General features: G+C 42.3%; 1 protein-coding gene across 4 annotated transcripts in view; it reads right to left on the reverse strand.

Moving 5' to 3' along the window:
* Nucleotides 1-2,140: 2,140 nt before the first annotated feature.
* med23 (mediator complex subunit 23) overlaps nt 2,141-27,857 on the reverse strand; it is an 85,900-nt gene continuing 60,183 nt past the window's right edge. For all 4 annotated transcript variants that reach the window (NM_001431152.1, XM_005160335.6, XM_021468405.3 and 1 more), the window contains 9 exons: nt 27,280-27,450; nt 22,178-22,394; nt 21,541-21,777; nt 18,283-18,448; nt 17,791-17,863; nt 15,998-16,212; nt 11,514-11,634; nt 8,568-8,699; nt 2,141-2,623 (listed from right to left, as the gene is read on the reverse strand). In NM_001431152.1, coding sequence (NP_001418081.1) covers nt 2,432-2,623; nt 8,568-8,699; nt 11,514-11,634; nt 15,998-16,212; nt 17,791-17,863; nt 18,283-18,448; nt 21,541-21,777; nt 22,178-22,394; nt 27,280-27,450 — 1,524 coding nt within the window. In that variant the 3' untranslated portion in view covers nt 2,141-2,431. The remainder of the gene's footprint in view (nt 2,624-8,567; nt 8,700-11,513; nt 11,635-15,997; nt 16,213-17,790; nt 17,864-18,282; nt 18,449-21,540; nt 21,778-22,177; nt 22,395-27,279; nt 27,451-27,857) is intronic.

Genomic DNA, 27,857 nt, shown 5'->3' on the forward strand with positions numbered 1-27,857 from the left:
GGCTTCAGCCCTCCAGGGATTGAGTTTGACACCCCTGTTCTAGCCTATATAAGACACCTTAACTCAGGGGTCTCAAACTCGCGGCCCGCGGGCCATTTGCGGCCCTCAGTGCAATATTTTGTGGCCCGCGCCGACCGCTGTACACTGACAGAATCAGTGGAGCGGGGAGAGAGAGCGCTCCCCGCTCCGCTGATTCTATCCGTACACAGCGGTCACTGGCATTCCCCGCCCGCCGTGTAAACAAAGAGGCGGGGATGCCGGTGACGTCACCACGCACCCCGCCCCTTTGTTAAACGCTGTGACGGGCGGGAACTCGCGCCGGCCAGAACCAAGGTAAGCTGTTCCCGCCCCTGCCTGCCACTTAGCTACCTATCTGCAGCCTGCCACCTACCTAGCTACAGCCTGCATCTTATATATATTATAGGTAGATACAGACTGGTACAGACTGATGTGACTGGAGTGGGGTGGGGGTGTTTTATTTATACATATATACGCCTTTTTTTTCAGGTGAGGGAATGGAAGTTTTGAGTGAGTTCCCCCAAGCCATACTGAGGGTCTCAACTGCTTCCGCTCTAAAGCCAAATGTGGTTCAGATTTGTGAGAAGAAGCGCTGTCAAGTCTCTGGCAGCAAGAAGTAGGCAAAAGATGCCATGTTCAGAAGAACTGTTCATAATCTTCACTCAATGTTCTATTAATGTTCAGGACACTTCATGTTCAGAAGAAATAATTAAAACTGTTAATAATGACATTTGAGGACTTTTTTTTTTGTTGTGAAATCCCTTATGCGGCCCAGCCTCACCCAGACTTTGCCTCCTGCGGCCCCTAGGTAAATTGAGTTTGAGACCCCTGCCTTAACTCTTTCTGATTTTGACAGTAATGTATGCACATTTTGCACAGCTGCTTTGTAATGATACTCATTGTGAAAAGCGCTCTACAAATAAACTTGAATCGAATTAACTAAAGATAAGATCTTAGGTTCATCAAAACAGGCTGTTTTTAAAGGCCTGAAACGGTCTCATCGTGATCGAATCATGAGCAGCCTCAGAGTTATTCCTGGAAGAAAAGACTGGTTCTGCACAGAGGATTACTCGGCTCTTTGTTTCACTGTCTGGTCTCATGAACAGAAGCTTGTTCGAGTTGGCCTGAAAGTCACGGGTGTAACACATTACAGGTCACTTCAGTCGATCCATGAGTTTTTGTTGTTGGTTGGTTTTTTTTGTAATGCTCAAGTAATAGCAAACATTTCAAGTCATGTTTAATCTCCAATGTATTAATTACTGCCATCAAGAAGTGATAGAGGCAAGGCAGTGGCGCAGTAGGTAGTGCTGTCGCCTCACAGCAAGAAGGTCGCTGGTTTGAACCTCAGCTCAGTTGGCGTTTCTGTGTGGAGTTTGCATGTTCTCCCTGCCTTCGGGTGGGTTTCCTCCGGGTTCCCCCACAGTCCAAAGACATGCAGTACAGGTGAATTGGGTAGGCTAAATTGTCCGTAGTGTATGAGTGTTTGCGTGAATGTGTGTGTGGATGTTTCCCAGAGATGGGTTGCGGCTGGAAGGGCATCCGCTGCGTAAAAACTTGCTGTATAAGCGACCCCAGATTAATAAAGGGACTAAGCCGACAGGAAAATGAATGAATGAATGAAGTGATAGAGCTCCCTTATGCACACTACCTGAGAAAAGACCCTAGTTGTAAGAGCAACAGATAATAACCTGACTTCAAGTTGATCGTTGTGAAAAGTGGCAGAAGGTGGATTTTTCCCCATTAATCATCTGTTGATCTGCATCCCAATCATCACAAACACTGCTGAAGACCAACGGGAACCCACATGGAGCAAAGATTCTGACAGAAATCAGGCACGTTTGGTGAAGGAGAATAGTCCTGGGTTCTGCAGCAACTGTGTGATGCTATCATGTCAATATGGAGCAAAATCTCTGAGGAATATTTCCAGTAGCTTGTTGAATCTCTGCCACGAAGGATTAAAGCAGTTCTGAAGGCAAAAGGGGGTCCAACCTGGTACTAGTAAGGTGTACCTAATAAAGTGGCCGGTGAGTGTACTTTGTAATTTATTTCTTTTAGGATTATCTGATGAATATTGTGCAGCACTAGAGCAGTTACACACACTAAAGACAAATAAACAGCACAGTTAACCCAGGACTATTTATTACAGATGAAACAAAAATGCTAATGAACATGATTGAATGCAGAAGAGAAATAAAAACAGACGCTGCGGAATCAAAAGTTCAGGCTCTAGAAAAGGTTTAACCATAAATGCAACAGTTCATCAGTTCAGCTCCTTCTAGATGAGCATAAGGCAGGGTGTCTGTTTGTGTGTGATGGTCTGTTCACTGTGTTGTGCATGTCGTGTGTGTGTGTGTGATGGTTTGTTCATTGTAATGTGTTAGTGTTGTGTGTCAGGTGTGTGTGTGTGTGTGTATCACTGTGTCACAGACAGTGGTATGGCGGCTCCAGCAGTGCTCTGTGCTGTGGGTGAGGAGGCGCTGCTGGTCTGCTGGACGCTGCTGCTGTTGGACACGGGCACCGCCGCCGGCTCCATCTTACTGATGTGTGTGATGAAGCGTAGACGAAGACGCATTGCTGGACGCAGAGAACAGATGATGCGCTCCACCTGCACAGACACACACACATCAGCAACCATCATAATAACACACTGGGGTCTGTTTCTAGATAATCATTGAAGTGACTTTTCATAAAAAATCTTATTTCACATATACAGCAAGGTGTGGTTGTTTGTGGTAAAGTAGGTACAAGTAAGTCTCTGACATGCATAGAGAGAGAGAGAGAGTGTGTGTGTGTGTGTGTGTGTGTGTGTGTGTGTGCGTGTAAAGTTTCAGCTTAAAACCCCACACCAATAATGTTTTCTAACTCTCTGAAACTGCCCCTTTCAGGTTTTGATCCTAATTGTGGTGTTTTGGTGACTGTCGCTTTAAATACAAATGAGATAGTGATCTTTTCAGAAGAGGGCGGAGCTACAAATGCCCCTGTGCCAGCATAGTGGCAGATTCAAAAACAAGACTAAAGTCCTATGCTAATGAGGTCACTAGTGGGCGGGGCTTTCCCCCTCTGATGACACGTACAAAGGGAGAATGTCAAAGTGTTTCTGCAGTTTTTATCAAGTCGGATTATAAAAAAATACTAATAACACACGTTTGACATTATAGGCTGGTTATATTCACACACTGCTGCTGCACAACTGTGTTTAAACCCCTTATAAAAGTGATTTCTGCATAATAGGTCCACTTTAATGTATAGCTAAGAAGCAAACAAACAAAATAGATATATAGATTATATATAAACAGTATATAAACAGTATGTATTCACTCTAAAAAATGTTGTGTTATTTATTTATTAATTATTTTATTACTTTGTTTGGCCTATTTTGTACCATTATTGGGTTGTTTATTAATAACTTAACCAGTTGGGTTAAATGTTTGGTGCTTTGTCGGGTTATTTTTAGCCTTTGTTGGGTTATTTATTTAATAACTCAACCAGTCAACTGATTTAACTGACAGAACAACTGTATTAATATCAAGCGGCAACATCTGGCTCTCCTTTGGGAAGCCAATACAGAGTAACTAAAACTGCAATGCATCGACTCGCCTTGGGGGGCTGGCTCCAGGAAATTTAAGTGATTTCTGACTGCGCTGGTAAACTGGCCACTTTTACAGCTGATGAAACATGTTTACAGCCTGGGACAAAAGATGGCTTTGGTGCATATAGCTATGATTACCCTTCATGACAACTGTGTGGGGTGAATTTTTTTATATCTCATCCGTTTCATTTTTATTAAGTTATATTAAGTCTGTATAATTAAGGGCGTGGCCACTTGAGTGACAGCTACGTATCGCTGCTTGCTGTCTGGTCAGCTCAGCTGATTCCGTCTGATTAGCTGCTGAACTCTTCATATACATCATATTTTTGTTTTGGTTAATGTTTCTTTACACAGTCAACTGCCTTTTGGGATTATTTCCTACAATTATCAGATGATATGGGATGCTGTGTGCACTTAATTGTGCCCACAAACCGTTCATGTGTCCTTCATTTCCCTGCTGAGTGAAATTATATCCTTATATACCCTCTCTATAAATGTATTTGTTTTATTTAAGATCATTTATAATGTTTTTTAGAGCTATAAAGCACTCTAGAATCTGACGGATTGATTAGCTGTAGGCTCTAGATCAGTCATCTGAAGCGTTGTCAAACAGTGTTATGCTGGATGTCATCAATAGTCTTACATTAACTAACACAGACTATATCTGAAGTGTTTGGAATTAGCATTTTCCTCCTATTGAAAAATGTCATAAGATCAATGTTTAGTGGCTCAATGTATTACAGCAGTGTTTTTCAAGTCTAAACACTTTATTGATATAGTGAACAGCCAAGCACAAGTGGTCAGAACACAAACAAGTCACAGGTAATAAAGTATTAAGCGTTTTTCCCAAAGTAAAGTGTGTCTGAACCAGGTCCAAGCTAAATGCCAGCAGGTGTATGTAGCTCCGCCCACTCTCCTCCTCTTTGCCCTTGTTTGGTATCCCGCCATGGGTGCGATGACGCGCAAACAAAATGGCGACAGTTGGCCACGCCTACTTGTAGGTTCTTTTGCAGAGTTCAGAAACCAGTGGGTGACGTCATGGATACTACACCCATATCTTTAAGTCTATGATTAATATGCTTGCGTAATGTTGTTTTTGCGTTATAGTGTTTATTTTAGCTCTAACGCAATAATGTTGTTGTTTTTTTTAATCAAATGACCTCTCCGTGTCGTGTTTTTTACATCCAGCACTCTTAATTTGATGATACAAATGCAGGCTTCATAGCAGATCTGTGTAAATGGATAAAAGTGCTTTCTCTACCTCCGTGTTCATCTCTACAGTTTTTCTTTTGGAGGACATGATACACATATTTGAGATATTAGTGGTTAAGCCACTTGTTGGCAAAAGTAACCCAACAAACTAGTTATTTTGTAACCTAAATTATAGTGTTAATCTTAACAACTTGGGTTAAAACAACCCAACAGCAGGTCGGTGCCAAAACAACCCAACATTAGGTTACCTGTTGGGGTATTATTAACCCAACTGTTTTAAGTAAGTACATTATACATACACTTACTCTATAAATAACAAGATAAGTGCACAGGAAATAAACAGTTTGAGGGCTAAAAAGACAAGGATGTATGAAATCCCCTCAGATAAAGAGTGTGGTAAAGCGAGGTACTGATTTATTTGCTGTGACGGTGGAGACTGAGCTGATAGATCTGACCTTTCCTGTTCTCCCCGAGGCAGAAACAAACAAACAGCATCCACTGAATACAGACCAGCGCCGGCAGCTGACCTGAGATCAGATACAGCCAGACCGTCTGATTCTCCTTCAGCTGCAAAGTAACTAGTTACTGTAATTAAATCACTTCAGCACTGAGAAAAGTAAGGAATTACTTAAAATTCAACACTAAATACTTCCCTGTCGGCCCCTATTGCAGAGTATTATTATCATTTAGCTTATATTCTATCCACAATGTAACTCAGGGGCAAACTAAGTTACTCTGATGGCTTAAAGTGGACATGAAATCAAATCTAACCATGGCGATTTTATTAGCTCAAACTGCTAGCTTAGTGCTGATCAATTCATCTGTGCATGTCATTAAGAAAAAAACAATAGTTTGCTCTTTTAATCTTTAATCTAAATCTGAAAATGCACTTCCTGTTTGTTTCCAGCTGAATTCTCAGATTTGGCCTGTCTGAGGTATTGGGCGTGGCTAACATACTTAACCACTCCCCTCTAGCTGTCAGTTTAGACAACAAACTGAAATGGTGAGCAGGAGGAGTTTGTTATGTTGAAAGAACTCTGAATAAAACGCCTACTTTACTACATTCAATCAAGTTCGCAGGAGAAAAAAACAAGCCACGCCCACTTTTAAATTATTTAATATTTAGTTTCTCTAGGAACTGCGTCACAATACAAAAAAAAAATCCTTGCAGCTTCTGGTTCATGTAGACTTTACAGAAAAAGGGAAAGAGAGAGAGATCACACAAGCAGAGGAGCATCAGAGTAGAGGTCATTAATATTCATGACCATTCCAAATATGGTCAAAACCAATATTTTCTTCAATCATTCATATTCCTACAGCATAGTCCCTTTATTTATCAGTGGTTGCCACAGAGGATTGAATTGCTAACAATTCTAGCATATGTTTTATGCAGTGGATGCCCTTCCAGCTGCAACCCAGTACTGGGAAACACACACTCATAAACTACAGACAATTTAGTTCATTAATTCCCCTATAGCGCATGTGTTTGGACTGAGGGGGAAACCGGACCACCTGGAGGAAACCCACGCCAACACGGAGAACATGCAAACTCCACACAGAAATGCCAACTGGCACAGCCAGGACTCAAACCAGCGACCTTCTTGCTGTAAGGTGACAGTGCTAACCACTGAGTCATGTGTCGACCCAATATTTTCAATGTAGGGGTAATTATTAATTTTATAAATAAGCATATTTAAATGTATCTAAGCCACATAGCTACTATGGGGACATCAGGGCATGATTTAACTTACTGAATCAAAGCTCTCTATGGCATCTTCAAAAAAACAGTAGTAGATATTGGGTCCATCCAGACTTTATTAGATTGTGGAGAGAGCAAGGAGAGTTTCTTTAATACAGAGTTTCTGTATCAAAGAACAGCAGGGTTACCCCAATAGAGTCAGTGATTATTTCAGGATGTCAACGGCTCCATTTGACACCGGAGCCAAGCTGTTCTGCAATCATCTTCCCCAATCTCTCATTATATCCTGTGTGTGTTTGTCCTGAAGTGCTCTGATTTGAGAGTCTGATGGTATTCTGCATTTTGGCTTTCAATTGTACGGTGACTCTGAACAGTCAAAACACATCTCAAAATGCTTGCTACAGATGCAGAAAATCCTCATCTGTTTCAGAGAGGTGGGTAACACAATCGCCTCACAGCAAAAAGGTCGCTGGTTTGAGACCAGTTCGCATTTTTCTGCGGAGTTTGCATGTTCTCCCCGTGTTGGTGTGGGTTTCCTCTGGGTGCTTCGGTTTCCCCCACAGTCCAAACACATGTGCTGTAGGGGAACTGGGTAAGCTAAACTGTCCGTAGTGTATGTGTGTGAATGAGCGTGTTTGGATGTTTTCCCAGTGATGGGTTGCAGCTGGAATGACATCTGCTGCGTAAAACCTATGTTGGATAAGTTGGTGGTTCATTCCGCTGTGGCAACCCCTGATTGGTAAAGGGACTAAGCCGAAACCAAAATGAATGAAAGTTTAGAGGCAGTTTGTAAACATGATTGACAGAACATTTATTCAGTCGTTTTTTTTTCGGCTTAGTCCCTTTATTAATATGGGGTCGCCACAGCGGAATGAACCGCCAACTTATCCAGCACATGTTTTGTGGGGGAAACCGGAGCACCCAGAGGAAACTATTTACAACCCACACGAACACGAGGAGAACATGCAAACTCCACACAGAAATGCCAACTGACCCAGGCAGGGCTCGAACCAGCAACCTCTTTGTTTTGAGGTGAACGTGCTACCCACTGTGCCACCGTGCAGCTTTAGACAGAACATGAGATCATATTTATATTTTAGGGTGCTTTCACACTAGCACTATTGATCCACACCTGGGTTCATTTGACGTCAGAGTTCGGTACGTTTAGCTAGTGTGAATGATGTCATCTGAACTTGGGTGCACGCCCGCAAACACAAACAAGCCAAGAAGGTGGCAAGGGGGGAGAATCGAACTTGAGTTCGGACCAGACAATCGACCCAAGTGTGAAAGCACCCTTAAAGTTAACCCAGAACTGCAAATTCTGTCCTCATTTACTCAACGTTCATTTGTCACAGAATAAAATAAAAGAGAAACCAGTGACCACTGACTTCCACAATAGGACAAACAAATGTCCAAAAAAACAGTCAATGGTTACCAGTTTCTAACATTCTTTGACAGAAAAAAAGAAACTCATACAAGTTTGGAACCACTTGAGGATAAGTAAACGGTAAACCTTTGTGTGAACTATCCCTTTAATCTGCTCTGTCCTGCTAGTTTTACATTGATCCACCAGTGGGCGCTATTTCTCTGAAATCTGAAAGCTATTTCTCCTTTTGTCCGCAGTTCGGTAGTCAACATCCTTATTATAAACCACTCTCCGAGCTCACCAATAGAAGACGAGTATTTCAGACTGACACCCACTTCCACTAATCTCATTCCGAGTTTGAATTTCATCAGCCAATCGTGACGCGGGGCGGGTTTCGGCACGGCCGTCAAGGGGAGGGGTTCGCATGTTTCACTACGTTGGCTTTTCTCCCAGAAAGATTTCGGTGTGGGAATTTCGATTTTACGTTTTGTGAGGCTGTCGGAGGCTCTATTACCAGAGACCGCGTCCCGAACGATTCGCTGAGCACCTCTAGACGGAATAAGGTACGGCAGTTAACGGCTGCTTTCAGTCACAGCATCAGGATTTGTGTGCATGTTTTAAAGATGAACCCGCGTGGAGCTGAACCGAGCCGCAGAGGAGAACTTAGATGAGCCGTTACTCACCTGGTCTTTGACACTGTCCCCAGTAAACATGTATTTGATGTGGTACAGGAAGTCACAGATGGGGTCCATGTAGGCCAGGTGGTTGCTGTGCTGATCCACAGCCTGAAGCATCTCATAAAACGCCACTCCAATCTGAGAAAGAAACACACACACACACACAAACACATACACTCATCTGGGTTCATGTGGAAATGTTAGCCGCATTTATGGCAGCTTTTGGAACTCATGAAACAGTTTGTGTAAATGCATCCAGATGACGCTTTAGATCAGGAGTGTCAAGCTCATTTTCACTGAGGGCCACTTCAGCATTTTGGCTGCTCTCAAAGAAGCGCTTATAACTGCGAGACTGTATAAATGTTACGGTAGGGATCAAGTACATCCAGGAGGTTGTTATGACAGAATAAAGCCTGATGTAAAGCGCAGCACTGTTGTATAAGACTGAACAATTTATTCTGTGAAAACAACCATTCTGGATGTACTTTATCCTGATTATTACATGACTACTTGACACAAGTTGTAAAATGTAGACAAGTAGTTTATTATTTCTTTAATTAAACACAAGCTTACAAAAAACAAAACCCGCTGAATGGAGTATACACTAACCTCAAATATTCCTTTTATCAGGCTAAGAGACCCACATTGCTCCATTATGGTATGAGTCCTTCAGACGCAGGGCTATCAGTCCTTTAGGGCGAAGCTTTCTGTCATTTAGGTCAGAGCTATCAGTCATTTAGGGCGGTACTATGTGTCCTTTAGGGCAGGGCTATCAGACATTTAGGGCGGTACTATGTGTCCTTTAGGGCAGGGCTATCAGACATTTAGGGCGGTACTATGTGTCCTTTAGGGCAGGCCTATCAGACATTTAGGGTGGTACTATGTGCCCTTTAGGGCAGGGCTATCAGACATTTAGGGCGGTACTATGTGTCCTTTAGGTCAGGGCTATCAGACATTTAGGGTGGTACTATGTGTCCTTTAGGGCAGGCCTATCAGACATTTAGGGCGGTACTATGTGTCCTTTAGGGCAGGCCTATAAGACATTTAGGGTGGTACTATGTGCCCTTTAGGGCAGGGCTATCAGACATTTAGGGCGGTACTATGTGCCCTTTAGGGCAGGGCTATCAGACATTTAGGGCGGTACTATGTGTCCTTTAGGGCAGGGCTATCAGACATTTAGGGTGCTGCTATCAGTCATTTAGGGTGGAGCTATTAGTCATTTAGGGCGGTACTATGCATCCCTTAGGGCAGGGCTGGCAGTCATTTAGGGTGGTGCTATGAGTCATTTAGGGCAGAGCTATCACTAATTTAGGGCGGAGATATAAGTCTCAGGGTGGAGCTATCAGTCATTTAGGGGAGGTGCAATGCGCCCTTTAGGGTGGGGCTATAAGTTATTTAGGGTGGAGCTATCAGTCATTTAGGGCGGCGCTATCAGTCATTTAGGGTGGAGCTATCAGTCACTTAGGGTGGAGCTATCAATCATTTAGGGCGGTGCTTAGTCATTTGGGGTGGAGCTATTAGTCATTTGGGGTAGAGCTATCAGTCATTTAGGGCGCTGCTATCAGACATTTAGGGTGGAGCTATTAGTCATTTAGTGTAAAGCTATCAATCATTTAGGGTGGAGCTTTCCATCATTTAAGATGGTTCTATGAGTGCTTTAGGGCAGAGCTATCTGTCTTTTAGGGTGGAGCTATGATTCCTTTAGAATGGGGCTATCATTTCTTTAGGGTGGAGCTATTATTCACTTAAGGTGGTGCTATGAGTCCTTCAGGCGCAGAGCTATCGCTCCTTAAGGTTGGAGCTATCAGTCATTTATGGTGGGGCATTCAGTAATTTAGGGTGGAGCTATCAGTCATTTGGGGCAGCACTATGCGTTCTTTAGGGCAGGGGTATTAGTCATTTAGGGTGGGGCTATCAGACATTTAGGGCAGGACTGTCAGTCTTTTAGGGAGGCTTTTCATCATTTAGGGTGGAGCTATGAGTTATTTAAGATGGAGCTATCAGTCTTTTAGGATGGGGATATTAGTGCAGGTCCTGTTTATGCTCTGCTTTCACCCAATAGTCAATCTTCTTTCATTTTTTTAGCAATGCTATTGTTATCTAATATCAGGAGCGTTTCAAGTGGATGGAGTCACGACAAGAGAAAAAAGGACACTTTTAACTTCCATTTCAGGCAGCTTTAAGACTTTTGGCACTCAAACTGACCACCTGTGATGTCCAGACCTGGTTCCCCACAGCAGCTCCTCCAGAAGGAGTGCTCAGAGAGTGACAGGCTAGGGTTTGTGGGTAAAAGCGCTGCGAGGTCAGTGTGCAGAGAGCACTTCCATTAGATGGACTCTTCAAAGAGCCCCTGAGGAGCACAGCACGAGGTACTCATCTGGCTGAAGAGAGTGTGTGTGTGTGTGTGTGTGTGTGTGTGTGTGTGTGTGTGTGTGTGTGTGTGTGTGTGTGTGTGTGTCAGACCTGCTGCATATGTGCCACATATTCAGACACTTGTGCTCTAATCAAGTCCAGCCTCTTGATTTGCTGTGCCGCTCGCTTTCTCCCAGGAGGCTTTGCTTTGAAGAGTCAAGGTGAGCGTGACTGTGAAATGAGCAGGTGTGTGTGTCTGTGTGTGCATTCTTAAGAGCATGTACATTATGTCAGTGTGTGCACAGATTTCAGTAAGGCTTGTGTTTAAGTGTAGATCTGGGGAAGGGCAACAGAAAACACAGCTTGTACAGAATAAACATTATTACGCTCACAAAGTGTCCCCACAATTCACAAAAGCAGAGCTGTGTGTAATGATGCTTGCAGACATGTGTGCATGCGAGCGTCCATGCGTGTGTATGTGAGTGTGTGTGCATGTGTTTGTATGTACATGTTTGAGAATGTATGTATGTGTGTGTGTGTGTGTGTGTGTGTGTGTGTGTGTGTGTGTGTGTGTGTGTGTGTGTGTGTGTGTGTGTGTACCTCCAGCATGCATCTGGTTCTCTCCTGCTGGAAGCGCTGCAGAAACGGGCCCACCAGATGATAAACGTACAGCAGCTGGAACTCAGTCTTCACGATGGGCTTCAGGACCTCCGACAGGAACCTGACAGACACATACACACACATACAGCATGAATGTGTCACTCAGTGCTGTTCGGTGTCACAATGATGAACATCCACTGGAGAGTGTGTAACAGCAGTGAAGTGTCACATATTTGACATGTCAGTGTTAATGACTGAACAAACACATCAGGCGACCATTTTACATCTCCAGCATTGAGGATCTTCATATTAAATACTGCACGCTGCCTAGATTATCCTTAAAATCTGCATGAAATCTAAATAAACAGTGTTTATTTTGCTGGCACAAACTATTAGTCTTAAAGTGAACAATTAATCAAAGCTAATCCACTGAATAAAACATGTTTTGGTAATCTTGAATCGAATTCTGATCATCTGCTTCTGCTCTGGAAAGGCAGTTCTTCTCTGATGATGTCAGTTTGACGGATTGAGTGTAATATTGAGTGTAATAACAATTGCGGTTAATAGTGAAACCGGTTAATCGTCGCATCCCTATTAGCTAGTAGATATCTCTTAAGAGCAATCACTATCTGTTCATTAGCGACTACAGCAGGGGAGTTCTCCAGATCTACCTGAGCTCAAACTCCCCTTGCCTTGCAAACGGGAGGGAGCCCCTGGCTCGAGGATCTTATGAGCTCAAGGCTCTTTCCCAGGAGAGCATGCCAAACAAGCTTTATAATCAATCATCAGCTAAGTGTGAACTCTTGCAATGTTCTGATGGGTATTTTGACCGGAAACTTCACAGACACATTCTGGGGACACAAAGGACTTAAATCTCTACGCAAAAAGAGTAAAATAATTGTCCTTGAAAAAAAAAGTGTCATCTGTATCTCTTACGCACTGGAATCATGCCTGACAAAAGCTTCAACACATCTTCAAAAGGAATGCCATGCATCACTAAACCCCTCCGCGAGCCACTCAACGTCTTCAGCCCACAGGTTGCAGTACACACACACTGCAGTATTCTAACACACACATACACACACACAGAGCAGTGTGATGTGCTGAGATCTGGAGTGTGTGGAGGCAGGTGAACTGAATCATCAACACTCCTCAAATACTCACAAACGGACCATCAGCTGCAGACCTCACTGATCCAGCAGCGTCCACCGGGCTTTAAAAACACATTTAAGGCAAACAAAACAACACAGTATGTCCCTGCAGAGTGTCTAAAAATAGATCACACATCTCTGAATCTGAGTCTCCTCAACCAGCTGCGGCAAACATTCAACTCAAAACACAACCATTCAACTTTAAAACATGCATTTTTGTTGAATCTGCTGCAGTTATGCACCTAAATATCAAGAAATACATACTTGAGGTTAGCCGATGTTACATTTTCCTGATATAATAATCCATTCTGAAGAAAGTCATTACACATCAATGTGCAGAAATTAGCAAAATGGATGTAATAAATGTGTTTTTTAGTAAGAAAGTAGAACTGAATGTAAACATTTTGAATGAAAATGCTGGACGCTTTAATTAGAAACTGAAATACACCACAGCTGGGTGTGCACTGCCTGATTTTTGCTGCCGCATGCGATGATTTTCTCATCGCGAAGAAATCGTTTGTGGTCTTAGTGTGTTAGAGGAAATAGTAGAAGAATTAATAGAAAAAAGTAGAGAAGTGTACGCAGAATAGAGAAGAATAGGGTAGAAGAATTAGTGGAAGAAAGTGAAGTAGAATAGAGCAGAGTAGAAGAATTAGAAGTAAATGGAGTAGAATAGAGAAGAGTAGAACAGAGGAGAGCAATATATACTACAGAGTAGAATAGAGCACAGAAGAATAGAGTAGAATAGAGAAGAGTAGATCGGAATAGAGTAGAGCACAGTAGAATAGAGTAAGATAGAGTAGAACAGAGTAGATTAAAATAGAGTAGGATACAGAACAGAGTAAAATAATTAACTGAATTCTTTTTAAGTAGTATCCAGCAGAATAGAGTAGAAGAATTAGTAGAAGACATTAAGGTAGAGTAGAATAGAGCAGAATAGAAGAATTAGAAGAAAATAGAGTCGAATAGAGTAGAGCAATATATGGTAGAATGCAACAGAATAAAATAGAGTAGAATAGAGTAGAGTAGAGCCGAATAGAGTAGAGCACAGTAGAATAGAGTAAAATAGAGTTGAAGACTCAACGGAAAATTAGTGTACAACAGAATAGAGTAAAATAGAGTAGAAGAAAGTAAGGTAGAGTAGAACCGTGTAGAAGAGTTAGAAAAAGAAAATGGAATAGAATAGAGCAGAATCGAGCAGAATAGCGAAGATTAGAACAGAGATTTGCAACATAGTATAAAATACAACAGAGTAGTATAAAGTAGAATACAACAGAGTAGAGTAAAATAGACAACAGTAGAATAGAGTAATGCAGAATAGAGTAAGACAGAGTAGAAGAGTAGATCAGAGTAGAAAAGAGAAGCGTAGAGTAAAATAGAGTAGAGCAGAATAGAGAAGAGTAGAATAAAATAGAGTAGACCAGAGTAGAGTAACAGAGTAGAGCAGAATAAAGCAGAGCAGAATAGAGTAGAGCAGAGAAAAAAAGAATAGAGTAAGATAGAGTGGAATAGAGTAGAACAGAATAGAGTAAGACAGAGTAGAATAGAGTAGAGCAGAATAGAGTAAGACAGAGTAGAATAGAGCAGAGCAGAATAGAGTAAGACAGAGTAGAGCAGAATAGAGTAAGATAGAGTAGAATAGAGCAGAGCAGAATAGAGTAAGATATAGTAAAATAGAGTAGAGCAGAATAGAGTAAGATAGAGTAGAGCAGAATAGAGTAAGATAGAGTAGAATAAAGTAGAGCAGAATAGAGTAGAGCAGAGAAAAAAAGAATAGAGTAAGATAGAGTGGAATAGAGTAGAACAGAATAGAGTAAGACAGAGTAGAATAGAGCAGAGCAGAATAGAGTAAGACAGAGTAGAATAGAGCAGAGCAGAATAGAGTAAGACAGAGTAGAATAGAGCAGAGCAGAATAGAGTAAGACAGAGTAGAATAGAGCAGAGCAGAATAGAGTAAGACAGAGTAGAATAGAGCAGAGCAGAATAGAGTAAGACAGAGTAGAATAGAGCAGAGCAGAATAGAGTAAGACAGAGTAGAATAGAGTAGAGCAGAATAGAGTAAGACAGAGTAGAATAGAGCAGAGCAGAATAGAGTAAGATAGAGTAGAATTGAATAAAGTAGATCAGAGTAGAATAGCATAAAGCAGAATAGAGTAACAAAGAGTAGAATAGAGTAGAGCAGAATAGCGTAAGAGAGTAGAATAGCGTAGAGCAGAATGGAGTATGATAGAGTAGAATAAAGTAAATCAGAGTAGAATAGAGTATAGCAGAATAGAGTAAGATAGAGTATGATAGAATAGAGTAGAATAGAGTAAGACAGAGTAGAGTAGATTAGAGTATTATAGAGTAGAATAGAGTAGAGCAGAATAGAGTAAGCTAGAGTAGAATAAAGTAGATCAGAGTAGAGTATAGCAGAATAGAGTAAGATAGAGTAGAATAGAGTATAGTAGAGTAGAATAAAGTAAGACAGAGTAGAATAGAGTATAGCAGAATAGATTATGATAGAGTAAAGCAGAATAGAGTAAGACATAGTAGAGTAGAATAAAGTAGATCAGAGTAGAATAGAGTAGAGCGGAATAGAGTAAGATAGAGTAGAGTAGAATAGAGCAGAATAGAGTAAGAGAGAACAGTAGAATAAAGTAGATCAGAGTAGAAAAGAGTAGAGTAGAATTGAATAGGGTAGAGTAGAATAGAGTAAGATAGTAGAATAGAGCAGAATAGAGTTTAGTGGAAAAGAGTAGAGTCGAATAGAGTAGAGAAGAATAGAGTAAGATAAGAGTAGAATAGAGAAGTTTAGAAAAGAGTAGATCAATATAGAGTAGAATAGAACAGAGTAGATAAGTAAGATATCCAAGTAAGATAGAGTAGAATAGAGTAGAGCAGAGTAGAGCAATATAGAGTAGAGTAGAGTACAATAGAGCAGTGTAGAACAGAGAAAACCTTATAGTAAAGTGTGACCAATGTAACAGCATGATTACAGCATTCCTATTGAATAATGCGGATCTTATTGCTTTCTCACTACAACCGAACTGTTTCAGAGTTCAATTTAATTGAGCCGAGACCACCACATTCAGGCGATCTCCGAACGATTGTTTTGGTACAGATCAGAGAGCGATTGTGGGTTTCCACATATGCCTGAACGCAACAGGTTCCCAACAAAACTTAAACTTAGGATGTACTCACACTAGGCATAGTTGTGTTGAACAGTGCCCAGGCGCGATTGTCAAATGAATAGCCTAGTGTGAGTACATCCTTAAACTAACGTGTTACTGAATAATAAAAGAGCTACTGCCAGTTTTTCAGCAGAAAAGTGATGCAGGTGTAAAGTCTTACTTGGGTATGAGCGAGAGCTGGCCGATGCTGGAGTGATGCCACACGGCGTGAGCCAGAGCCAGAACGTAACTGCAGTGCATCTCTGAGTAGGACTGATGGCAAGCGGTGAAGTCCAGAAGCTGGAATGGGTAACCCAGCCAATCTGACCCAGAGCTGAGCACCGCACTGCTGATCACACTCACGATACGGTCATGCAGGACGATCCAGTAGGGCTCCTGCAGAGAGAAATACAAAGCATTAAACACAGATCTGCGCAGCTCGTGGAATAAAACACAGTCTTCTGGTTTCAACTAGCAGCTAGATCTCTGCAACTCTCACATGGTCGCCCACTGAAGCTAAGCAGGGCTGCGCCCGGTCAGTACCTGGATGGGAGACCACAGGGGAAAGCTAGGTTGCTGCCGGAAGTGGTGTTAGTGAGGCCAGCAGGGGGCGCTCAACCTGTGGTCTGTGTGGGTCCTAATGCCCCAGTATAGTGAAGGGGACTCTATGCTGCTCAGTGAGCGCCGTCTTTCGGATGAGACGTTAAACAGAGGTCCTGACTCTCTGTGGTCGTTAAAAATCCCAGGATGTCCTTCGAAAAAGAGTAGGGGTTTAACCCCGGCATCCTGGCCAAATCTGCCCACTGGCCTGTCCATCACAGCCTCCTAACCCTCCCCATATCATAATTGGTATATCATCACTCTGTCTCCACCAATCAGCTGGTGTGTGGTGTGCGTTCTGGCGCAAAATTGCTGCTGTCACGTCTTCCAGGTGGATGCTGCGCAGTGGTGGTGGATAAGGGAGATTCCCCCACTGTGTAAAGCGCTTTGAGTGCCCAGAAAAGCGCTATATAAATGTAAGGAATAATAATAATAATTATTATTATTATTATCAACTGTTTATTACTGTTAAGCATCGTTTAGAAAATACTGATTTAAAAGAGAGTGGTGTATGAGCTCTGTATAGACTTAATTCTCTGACTTTCAATGCCTGAAATGGACCATATAAAATCCCATGACAATCCCAACCCTCTCAACTCTGTGCATTTGTACTGAAAAATATATGTATATTTGGCAGCTTAAAGACGCCTCTCATATGGAGAATGAAGTAAAAAATGCATCGCTCAGGTGTGAGTTTCTCACAGACTTCAACAGAGAGTCAAAATCTTGATGGTTCTGTGGATCAAATCTGAGCTTTATTTTGTAATCTCTATTGGATTCAAGTCAGGTGATTGGCTGGGCCATTCTACAGCTTGATTTTCTTTCTCTGAAGGCATCTGAGAGTCTCCTTGGCTGTGTTTTGGATCATTGTCTTGCTGAAATGTCCACCTTGGCTTCATCTTCATCCTCCTGCTGATGTAGATGTTGGACTGAAGCAGCTGATATTCATTTACACCGAGGAAGGGCACTACTGAGAGATTTCAGTTGCTGTCTGGGCTTTCACTGCAGAACTACACCTCCCTTTCTTCATGTGTTCAATACTTTTTCCCTGCTTCATTTCATTTTATTACACAGAACTTCATTTGTAAACTAATTAGATTTGTTTTCTGTGCATACAAGGATTTCTTTGGTTGTTACCAACATCTGGGGAAAAGTCAGCCGCACCTCTAGAAAAATGTTTCCTGAGAAAAATGGTGCCACAATGAATATTTAATTCCCCCGCTGTAAACGATTTAAAACTCTTTTAAACTCATGTATTTATTAGTCACCATCTTATTGTAATACCCATGTCATTATACACATTTGGGTCCTGAAATGTCACAAAAAAACACACACACACACACACACAAAATGTAAATAAAGGTGTGGCCGTACAGGCAGAGCGGTGATGACCAGTCCGATGGCGTTCATCCAGGCCGTGATGTTCTCTCGAGGCACCAGCGGCTGACTGTAAAACACCAGACCCATAATTCAACACACAGCATGACTCCACTCCTCCACACACACACACACACACGGTAATGAAGATAACACACCTCTTGAGCACCACATTAGCAAATACACAAACTAATGAAACCTTATAGTGACCAATGTAACAACATGAATAATGCATAAATCAATTCACACCAATAACTAAGACCTCAGTTCATTAAACTACTAATTAGCAGCTTATTAATAGTTAGTAAGGTAAGCGTTGGGTTTAGATATCATGTAGGGTTAGAGATGAAGAATAAAATCATACTTTATAGCAACTAATAAACAGTTAATATAGTAATAATAAGCAGGTAATAATGCAATAGTATGAATTCAACACACAGCATGACTCGACAACTCCGAACACACCTATAATAACTCCTAATGACAAACCTCTTGAGCACCACATTAAGCAGAGCATTGCCCACGTCTTTCCCCGGGACCGCCAGAGCCATCAGCTCCACACAGGTGACGTGCAGCGCATGAGCGGCCGGGTTCGGGAACTCGTTAAACCTCCAGTCACAGTTGGGGAACGGGCCTGGAGATTTACCTGCCATGGGTGACTTCGGTTAAGGAGACGCTGGACTCTAAATGACCTAACATTTAAAGGTGCAATACATAAGTCTGACACCCAGTGGTTGAACAAGGTATTGCACTCCTGGTTCAAAATGCAAGCAAGCACAGGTTGCCACATTGATGAAACCAGAAGAAGTGTGCCTGAATGTCGAGCCTTAAGGTTGATTTATTGAAATATTTTCCATATTAAAAGGAGTTTTTGTCCTAACCAACACCTGAAATTTATATTTTAGAAAAGGCTTCTATTTCTCACAGCTTTAAAAAACAGAAAACTGGCAATGATAAGCTCAGGTGCACCTCATTTGCTTTATTCAGTGTTAAATGCTATTAATGTGAGTGTGAAAGCCATTTTACATCACATTTATTGCCATACTACTGAAAGCAGCAGCAGATGGTTCAGCTCAGATCTGGACAATAAAATAAACCGTCTGAAATTGAACTCTAGAACTGAGACTCTGTGCAAACCAACACACATCAGTGATTCAGCATCTACATTTAATCATGTTAACGAGGTTTAATATGTGTTAATTAGATTATAAACCTTACCATTTCACTGGAGTGCAGTGAGCGCACTATTCTGTGCTTCTGAATGGCTGTTTTACATTTCTGTTGTGTTTTGTCTCGTGCAAACAGCCAAATTGCTAATCACTGCAAATCCCGTCATGTATAGCATGTTGTTAGGACACGGGCTTACAATGTAACCTGCTCACCGAATGTTCATGCTTGTATTTATTTATATTATTTGCTAATAACCTCATGTGGAACTCTGAATCTGGGTCTCACTTCGGAGGCTGTGACTTTCCACCAGAGGTCGCATTTCTCAGTATCCATTCTTAAATTTGGTCCCTTTGTACGAAACACCACACAAACACTATTTTCTAACTCAAGTTTTGATCCTTGTTGTGAGGTTTGGGTGACTGTGGCTTTAAATTAAAATGAGATTGAGGTCTTTCTAATAGAGGACAGAGCTGCAAGTGCCTGTGTGTCAGCATAGTGGCAGATTCAAAACAAGACTAACGTTATCTGTGTGAAAAAGGTCAGTTTGCGAGAAAGCGTCAGTCTACGGAGACTCATGTCGCGGTTCATTTGTGCTTCATCTGAAACTCCTCTTTAATAATATTCCTCTTTATAACGTCTAAGCTGACGTTATCTTCAGTAGCTCAAAACTTCAATGGATAATTAGGCAAGTCATTGTATAGCAGTGGTTTGTTCTGTAGACCAATGGTCCCTTAACCCCCGCGCCGCAGACCGGTTCGGTCCATGGATCAATCAGTACCGGGCCGTACAAGAATTAATGATCTTTAAGTTGGCAGATAAAGTAGCTGCATTTAAAGCCAAACTGGATTTGTGGGGACGACGCGTGAATAGAGGGATATTGGACTTGCATGATATGTGTGTGTGCTGGCGCTCACGGGCTGTTTCACGGGCACACGCAAAGCTTGAAGGTAAACAAATAACGGCTTATCATAAGCATCTTATCGATAATTATTTACTCGGTTGGCATTAAGATGAACATATAAACGTTATCTGACTAATTTCTAGCAGCTGAATGTGTCTGGAAAAATATTCAAAGCCTTTTATTCTCATAAACCGCGCGGACGTGAATGCGTCTGACTGTTCTGATTGGCTAAAGTAGACGTCTCACGTCAGCACGTTCTACACGTGCACGCGCTCTTTCCGGCAATTTTCTGGGAAAAAAAAAAAAGCGCAGCATTCCGTCAAATTACAGATAATGTGACAACTTCTCTTTCCGGAAAATAAATAGCCAGAACTAATTTACCGGTATTGTGAAAAGGCCCTGTTCACACACACACACCTTTCCAGAAAAAATTGCCGGTAATTTTCCGGAAAGGTCTGTATGTGTGAAAGGGGCTTTTGTCTGCCATTACCCTCAGATGGGACCATCTGGTTGCAAAGAAACAAGCTCAGGGCTCCCATTGATTAAGCGTTACGGACAGTTTTTGACGTTATAATATGTTATATTGTTGGAGCAATGTGTTAATAAAGTTATTACTTCCTAATGTTATAATAGCATTGTAATGTTGGAGCAATGTGCTAATAAAGTTCCATATGAGTACACAGTGGATTCACGTTTATTATTATTATTATTTCAACCCCCCCCCCGGTTTGCAGTAAAATTGTCAAGCGTTGACCGGTCCGCAGTTAGAAAAAGGTTGGGGACCACTGCTGTAGACAATATTGCTTAAGGGGGGTAATAATGTTGACCATAAAATGCCTCTTTAATGATTAAATGGTCTTTAATGAACCTAAAAGAGCACATGTCACTCTGCTGCTCATCCGTTTGCACTGGCTGCCAGTTTCTGCTCGCATCAAATTCAAAGCTCTGATGTTTGCTTACAAAACAATTTCTGGCTGGGCCCCTTCTTATCTGCTCTCACTTCTGCAGATGTATGTGCCCTCCAGAAACTTGCGTTCTGTGAATGAACGTCGCCTCGTGGTTCCATCCCAAAGAGGGACGAAATCACTTTCCCGAACTCTCGCGTTCAACCTGCCCAGTTGGGGGAATGAACTCCCTAACTGCATCAGAACAGCAGAGTCACTCGCTGTCTTCAAGAAACGACTAAAAACTCAACTATTTAGTCTCCACTTCCCTTACTAATATGCAACTCCCTCTCTGACTCCTCCACTAACTACAAAAAAATAAATAAAAAATAAATAAAATAAATTACTAATGCTTTCCTTGTTAGACTTATCACACCTGAAACTTGCCTACAGCACTTCTTCATTGTTGCTCTTATAGTTGTGTAAATTGCTTCCTTGTCCTCATTTGTAAGTCGCTTTGGATAAAAGCATCGGCTAAATGACTAAATGTAAAATGTTTTTAAAAAAATTTTTTATTCTAGCCGAAATAAAACAAATAAGACTTTCTCCAGAAGAAAAAAATACTAAAGGAAATACTGCAAAAAATTCTACTTCAACTGTATATTCATTCTTCATCAGATCAATCTTTCAAACTGCATTAAAAACATTATTAAATAAATAAAGCATATGGTAAAATCGCTGTGTGTGTGTGTTATCGGCATCTCAGAGTGTGCTGATATGAGTGAAGGATATTATCCACGAGGCGTCCGATGAGTTTGCAGTAGTAGGTGTCGTCAGGGATCCAGACATTATCTTCACGGGCGTTCATGCCGCACTTCAGGTAGGTCTCGCTAAGGCACCAGCCGGGTGTTCGATTGTCCTTCAGCGAGCTCATGATGGCATGCACCAGCTTCCTCTTCAGGTTTGTGCGGTCGCGTAGGTGCCTCTCATAATAATGCAGCGTGTTGTACAGGTACGTCACCGGCCGATCTGCAGATTTCACAAAGATTTTAGTTTTTCCAGCAGTGCGTGCAGGACCGGTGAGATTATACTTTTATGATGTTAGTTTTAATACATTAAAAACTTTAAATCAGAGAAATCCTCTGGCTTTTTTATTTTTTGCTGTGTCGAAAACATACCGAACCGTAACATATATATATATATATATATATATATAGACACACACACACACGTACAGCCATTGACTTTCATAGTATTTAGGTTGATTCTATGGATGTCAGTGGCTGCTTTTTTTGCTGCATTCAAGAGAAGCGTTGAACAGAAGAAAGAAGCTCATAAAAGTTTTAAACCATTTGAGAGTGAGTGAAAACTGAGGACATTTTCATCTTTTAAGATGAAACTTCCATGCATTTTTTCTCCTGACCCTCACCATGAAACTTGTAGAGTCCTCCCAGATGATCGAGCAGCGTCTCCAGGGATTTGGAGACCGGCAGCAGCTCCAGGAAGCGGTGGATGACGATGTCGAACACGGGGAGGAAGCGCAGACACACGTTGCCGAAGTAAATGGGCAGATACTGAGACTGCAGCTGGATAGGAGGATTGACCTGCTCCGCCAGACCCTCGAAATACAGCTTCTCTGGATACTTCTGCACGGGGCACAGTCGAGGAGATCATTACTGATGTCAACTTCAGACAGTTACCAATCATAGCTAACTACTTATTACCAAACCTTTCAGATTAACACTTGTGCAAGCATTTCAGGGGTCAACATGGCTAGGCATGCACGAAATCTGAGTACACAGAAATCCGTAGATTTTTTAGCCCATCATTATTTAATTACTTATGGAAATGTTTAAATATTTAGTCAGTTTTTATATTAATATGAGTAATATATTCACTAATATGCAAACGCTTATAAGACTTTTGTATAACAGAGTATATGTTATACTTACGGCATTCTCTGCTACAACATTTGGTTGTCATCTGGGAATAACCAACCTTGGAATCTCATGACTAACCAATCAGAATCCAGTATTTCCCATGTAATAATATACAACAAAAACCTCCTGGATATACTTTATTCCAAACTTTTCAGATTAAAAGATGGCTTATATCATCATATATTTTCACTCTATTGTCCAGCCTTAGAAGTAGAATTTTTACACAAATTTTCAGTTTTGAATAGACAAATCAGCTTATATTGTAGTTTTTTAGATCTCACAGTCAGGGGCGCCGCTGCCCAGTTTGGCCCTATGACAGGAATGCTTTGGGGGGCCTTCTAAGGGCAAAGTGGTGACCGATGAAAGCGAAGAGCGGGTTGTCTTGGACAAACTTGAAGAGAGGGGGGTGGCGTAAACAGTGGTGGGTTAGGTGTTAAGGCTGATTTATACTTCTGCGTCAAACGCCGGCGTATGCTACGGCGTTGACGCATAGCCCTTCGCCGTGGCCGTCGGCATCACTGACGTGCACCTCTCAAAAAATTTAACTACACGTCGCAACGACGCGTAGCGCAAGCTCTGTGATTGGTCGGCTTGGTAGCGCTGACGAGTCTGAGCGGGACCGAGAGCCGCGCAAGCGGCGCTAGCCCAATGGAGCGATTGTTTACAAGTGTGGAGTCCCGTGAAGGAGCTCCGGATGGAAAGTTTTGTTTTGTGTTTACCTCATAGTTAAAGTTGTTGCACGTCCGCCGGTTCCTGCCTCAAAATGAGCGAGTTTGAGCCACTTGTACATCCAGGAAGTGTTCAGGAAAAGCAAAGCAACAGCGAAGAAACTCGACACAGAGGAACATTTACACTTTACAGCCAACTAGCATTTCGGAAGTGTTAATGCAGACCAACAGAGAGCGCGCAGAAGTATAAATGCACAGCTACGGGCGTTGCATGCGCCGTGGGTTACGCCGGTCACTTGACGCAGAAGTATAAACCAGGCTTTACAGACGAAAATGGAAAGCAGGGCAGGGAGAGGGAGAAGGGGGTTTGTTGGGTCACAGATTATCACAGCGAAGAGTGGTAGGTGGGGGGGGTTATACTTCTGCGTCAAGCACATGTGTATGCTCTGCCGCAGCCTAGCCCGGTCGCATAGCCCTCGCAACTGCTGATGCCAACATGCACCTCTAAAAAAAATTTAACTATGTCAGTACCAAAAGCCTAGTGGTACTGTGGGCCGACATATAGCACTGACGTGCTCATGGCAACCAGAGTTTAAATCCCAGCTCAAGGTCCTTTGCCGATCCTTCCCCTCTCTCTGTTCCCCTAAAAAAAATTATCATAAAAAATGCGTCTCAATGACGCGTAGTGCAAACTCTGTGATTGGTCAGCTTGTTAGTTGCGACCAGTGTGGGCTGGACCGAAAGCCATGTGAACCTGATGGAGCGAGTGTTTACAAGTGTAGAATCTTGTGAATTAGCTCTAGATGGAAACTTTAGTATTTTGTTTAACTAAAGTTGTTGCACATCTGCTGGTTCCCACCTCTGAATAAGCGAGTTTGAGCTACTTGTACATTAAGGCAGCACTAACATAAAAACCTACTGTCAAGCTAGTGTTTCGGAAGTGTTAATGCAGAGCAACACTAACAGCACACAGAAGTATAAATGCACGACTACACACAAGGAAGGCGCCGTGGGTCATGCAGATCACTTAACGCAGATGTATAAATCAACCTTTAGGGAGCTAATAGTAACTCCTGGGGCTCCAAAAAATCACGGGTCCCATAGCGGCACCCCTGCTCCCAGTAGATAACAGCTGCTGACAATAGCAACTGCACTGATAAACATGAATAAAACACAACTCTTCTAAGCTCTGTGCGGTCGAACTGCAGAATCATGCTGAGTTCTGTATTCGGCACAGATACACAAACAAGACCAAATGCCACAGCAATCTGAGGTCAATCTCCACATAAAATGCCAGAGATTTACAGACGGGAGGGGGATAATAGCTGTGCTCATGACATTCAGAAACCCATCAAGCCTGATATTTGGATGAATATCCTGAACTGAGATGGTTTTCATTTTCATCCATAAATGTCGAGAATTGTATTATCCACAAATCCACGTCTAACTGTACATCTGCGAGCAGACCTCAAACTGTCTCTGCGTTTCTGCTCAGGCCATTTCAGCATTTATTTCACTTGGCAGGTCACTTAAGAGCAAACGTGTATCTACACAGCCACAGCAGCTTGGTAAGCGATTGAAAGGCATTAAAGACATTAAATCAACCACGGCAGAGACAGAAGATAAGACAATAACTGAAAACAACTGATAGTAGGTGGCTCAAGAACACTCAGTGATTTAGAGAATGCTTGTGAGACTCCCGATGTCACATTTCTTAGCAACCCTGCTGAAAAATCCAGCTTAAACCAGCCTAGGCTGGTTGGCTGGTTTTAGCTGGTCGACCAGGCTGGTTTTAGAGGGGTTTTGGCCACTTCCAGGCTGGTTTCCAGCCATTTCCAGCCTGGTCTTAGCTGGTCAGGCTGAAAAATGACCAGGCAAATCCAGCTAAAACCAGCTTGACCAGCTTGGTTTAAGCTGGATAAAGCTGGTTTTGACTGGACTCCCAGCTTGGCTAGGCTGGTCAAGCTGGTTTTAGCTGGTCATCTCCCAGCCTGACCAGCTAAGACCAGGCTGGAAATGGCTGGAAACCAGCCTGGAAGTGGCCAAAACCCCTCTAAAACCAGCCTGGTCGACCAGCTAAAACCAGCCAACCAGCTTAGGCTGGTTTAAGCTGGATTTTTCAGCAGGGAATAGTCAGAGATCTGCTAACATCTTAGGCACGGTTACCAACACTGTAATTTAGCTTTAAAAGACACATGAAGACCTTGTTTTAGTTAGAAAACGCTGTTGTTACATCTCATATTGACATACTGAGTTGTTAGCAGGTTGTGTTTTGTGAGTTAACTCATAGAAGGTCGTGTGTTTTCAGTGGGTTGTTAGCATGTAGCTGGTTGTGATTTGTGTGTTACCTTGTGCTAGTCTTTTTGTAGGTCATGAGACATAGTGGGCTGTTAGCATCTATCTAGATGTGTTTTGATGCATTATGATGTGGTAGTCATGTATTTAGTGGCTTGTTAGCATGTAGCAGGTTGTGCGTGTTACCTTTTTGTAGGTCATGAGACATAGTGGGCTGTTAGCATTTATCTAGATGTGTTTTGATGCATTACGGTGTGATAGTCATTTATTTAGTGGGTTGTTAGCATGTAGCAGGTTGTGGGTGTTACCTTTTTGTAGGTCATGTGTTCGATGTATAGTTAGCATGTAGCATGTTATTTGTGTGTGTGTGCTACATTGTGGTAGGTCATGTGTTAGTTGTGCTGTTAGCATGTGGTAGATTGTGTTTTGAGCATTACATTTTGGTATGCTGTGTTTGTTAGCATGTATTAAATTATGTGCGCTACCTTGCTGTATATCATTGGTTGATTATTAGCATGTAGCAGGTTGTGCATGCGGGGTACCTTGTGGTGGGTCATGTGTTTGATGGGTTGTTAGCATGTAGCCGATTGTGTGTGTTACCTTGTAGTAGGTCATGTGTTTGATGGGTTGTTAGTATGTAGCCGGTTGTATGTGTGTGTTACCTTGTGCTAGGTCATGTGTTTGATAGGTTGTTAGCATGTAGCCTGTTGTGTGTGTGTGTGTGTGTGTGTTACCTTGTAGTAGGTCATGTGTTTGATGGGTTGTTAGCATGTAGCCGGTTGCTTGTGTAAGTCACCTTGTGCTAGGTCATGTGTTTGATAGGTTGTTAGCATGTAGCCGGTTGTGTGTGTGTTACCTTGTGTTAGGTCATGTGTTTGATAGTTTGTTAGCATGGGACAGCCCTGATGAAAAATCCAGCTTAAACCAGCCTAGGCTGGTTGGCTGGTTTTAGCTGGTCGACCAGGCTGGTTTTAGAGGGGTTTTGGCCACTTCCAGGCTGGTTTCCAGCCATTTCCAGCCTGGTCGTAGCTGGTTAGGCTGGGAGATGACCAACTAAAACCAGCTTGACCAGCCTAGCCAGGCTGGGAGTCCAGCCAAAACCAGCTATGTCCAGCTTAAACCAGGCTGGTCAAGCTGGTTTTAGCTGGATTTAGCTGGTCATTTTCCAGCCTGACCAGCTAAGACCAGGCTGGAAATGGCTGTAAACCAGCCTGGAAGTGGCCAAAACCACTTTGTTAGCATGTAGCAAGTTGTTTTGTGCATGCTAGCTTGTAGTAGGTCATATTTTTGGTGAGTTGTTAGCATGTAGCAGGTTGTGTTGTGTTTGTAACCTGTCATCAGGTCATGTATTTGGTAGCATGTAGTGGTTGTGTGTGTTTGCGTATGTCTACATTAGGTTAAGACATGTGCTTATGTGTTGTTAGCATGCAGCAGGTTGTGTTTCAGTGTGTTATCTTGTAGTAGGTGACATGTTTGGTGTACTGTTAGCATGTAGCAAGTTGTGTTGTGTGTGTGTGTTTTTTTAGTTTGTTATCTTGTGGTAGGTCATGTGTTTGATGTGTTGTTAGCATGTAGCAGGTTGTGTGTGTGTTCGTGCGAGTCAGTGTGTGTGTGTGTGTGTGTGTTACCTTGTGGTAGGTCATGTGTTTGGTGTGCCAGTCGCTCTGCAGCCAGTGTTCTGGAGCGTTCTCCTTCACAAAGTCACTGACGCGGTTGCGGAAGTCGTTGGGTTTGAGCAGGAGAAGCTGGATGATGAAGTAGCAGACCTGAGCCTCGTTCCCTTCGTGACTCCTCATCGCCTGCAGAAAACACACAGTGTTCAGTGCAACACACACTTCCTGATAAACTGGGGCAAATATCAGTCAGAGAAATGTAGTTTAGAGTGTGTGGAGAAGTCACTGTGCTGTTTTTTCTTGTCTGATAAATGAGTTGCGCTTCAGAAGACGAAATGCAATGAACGCAATGTGGTGCTTTTGGAGGTGTGAGATGCTCTTTGGGAGCGCAGACTGATGCTCAAGACAGTTCTGGAGGGAATAATAAGAGAATAACTATAATACTGAAGCACTGTGATGACGGACTGATGGCTGAGGCCTTTTAGAAATGACCAAAACAACATTTTAGATGTTCTACAGTGTGCTGGAAACACTGCTGACTCCATTATTGTTTTTAAGTGATAATCCAAAATGTGCATAAAAATAGGTGGATG

This window comes from Danio rerio, chromosome 20 (genome assembly GCF_049306965.1).
Source record: "Danio rerio strain Tuebingen ecotype United States chromosome 20, GRCz12tu, whole genome shotgun sequence".
Lineage (NCBI taxonomy): Eukaryota > Metazoa > Chordata > Actinopteri > Cypriniformes > Danionidae > Danio > Danio rerio.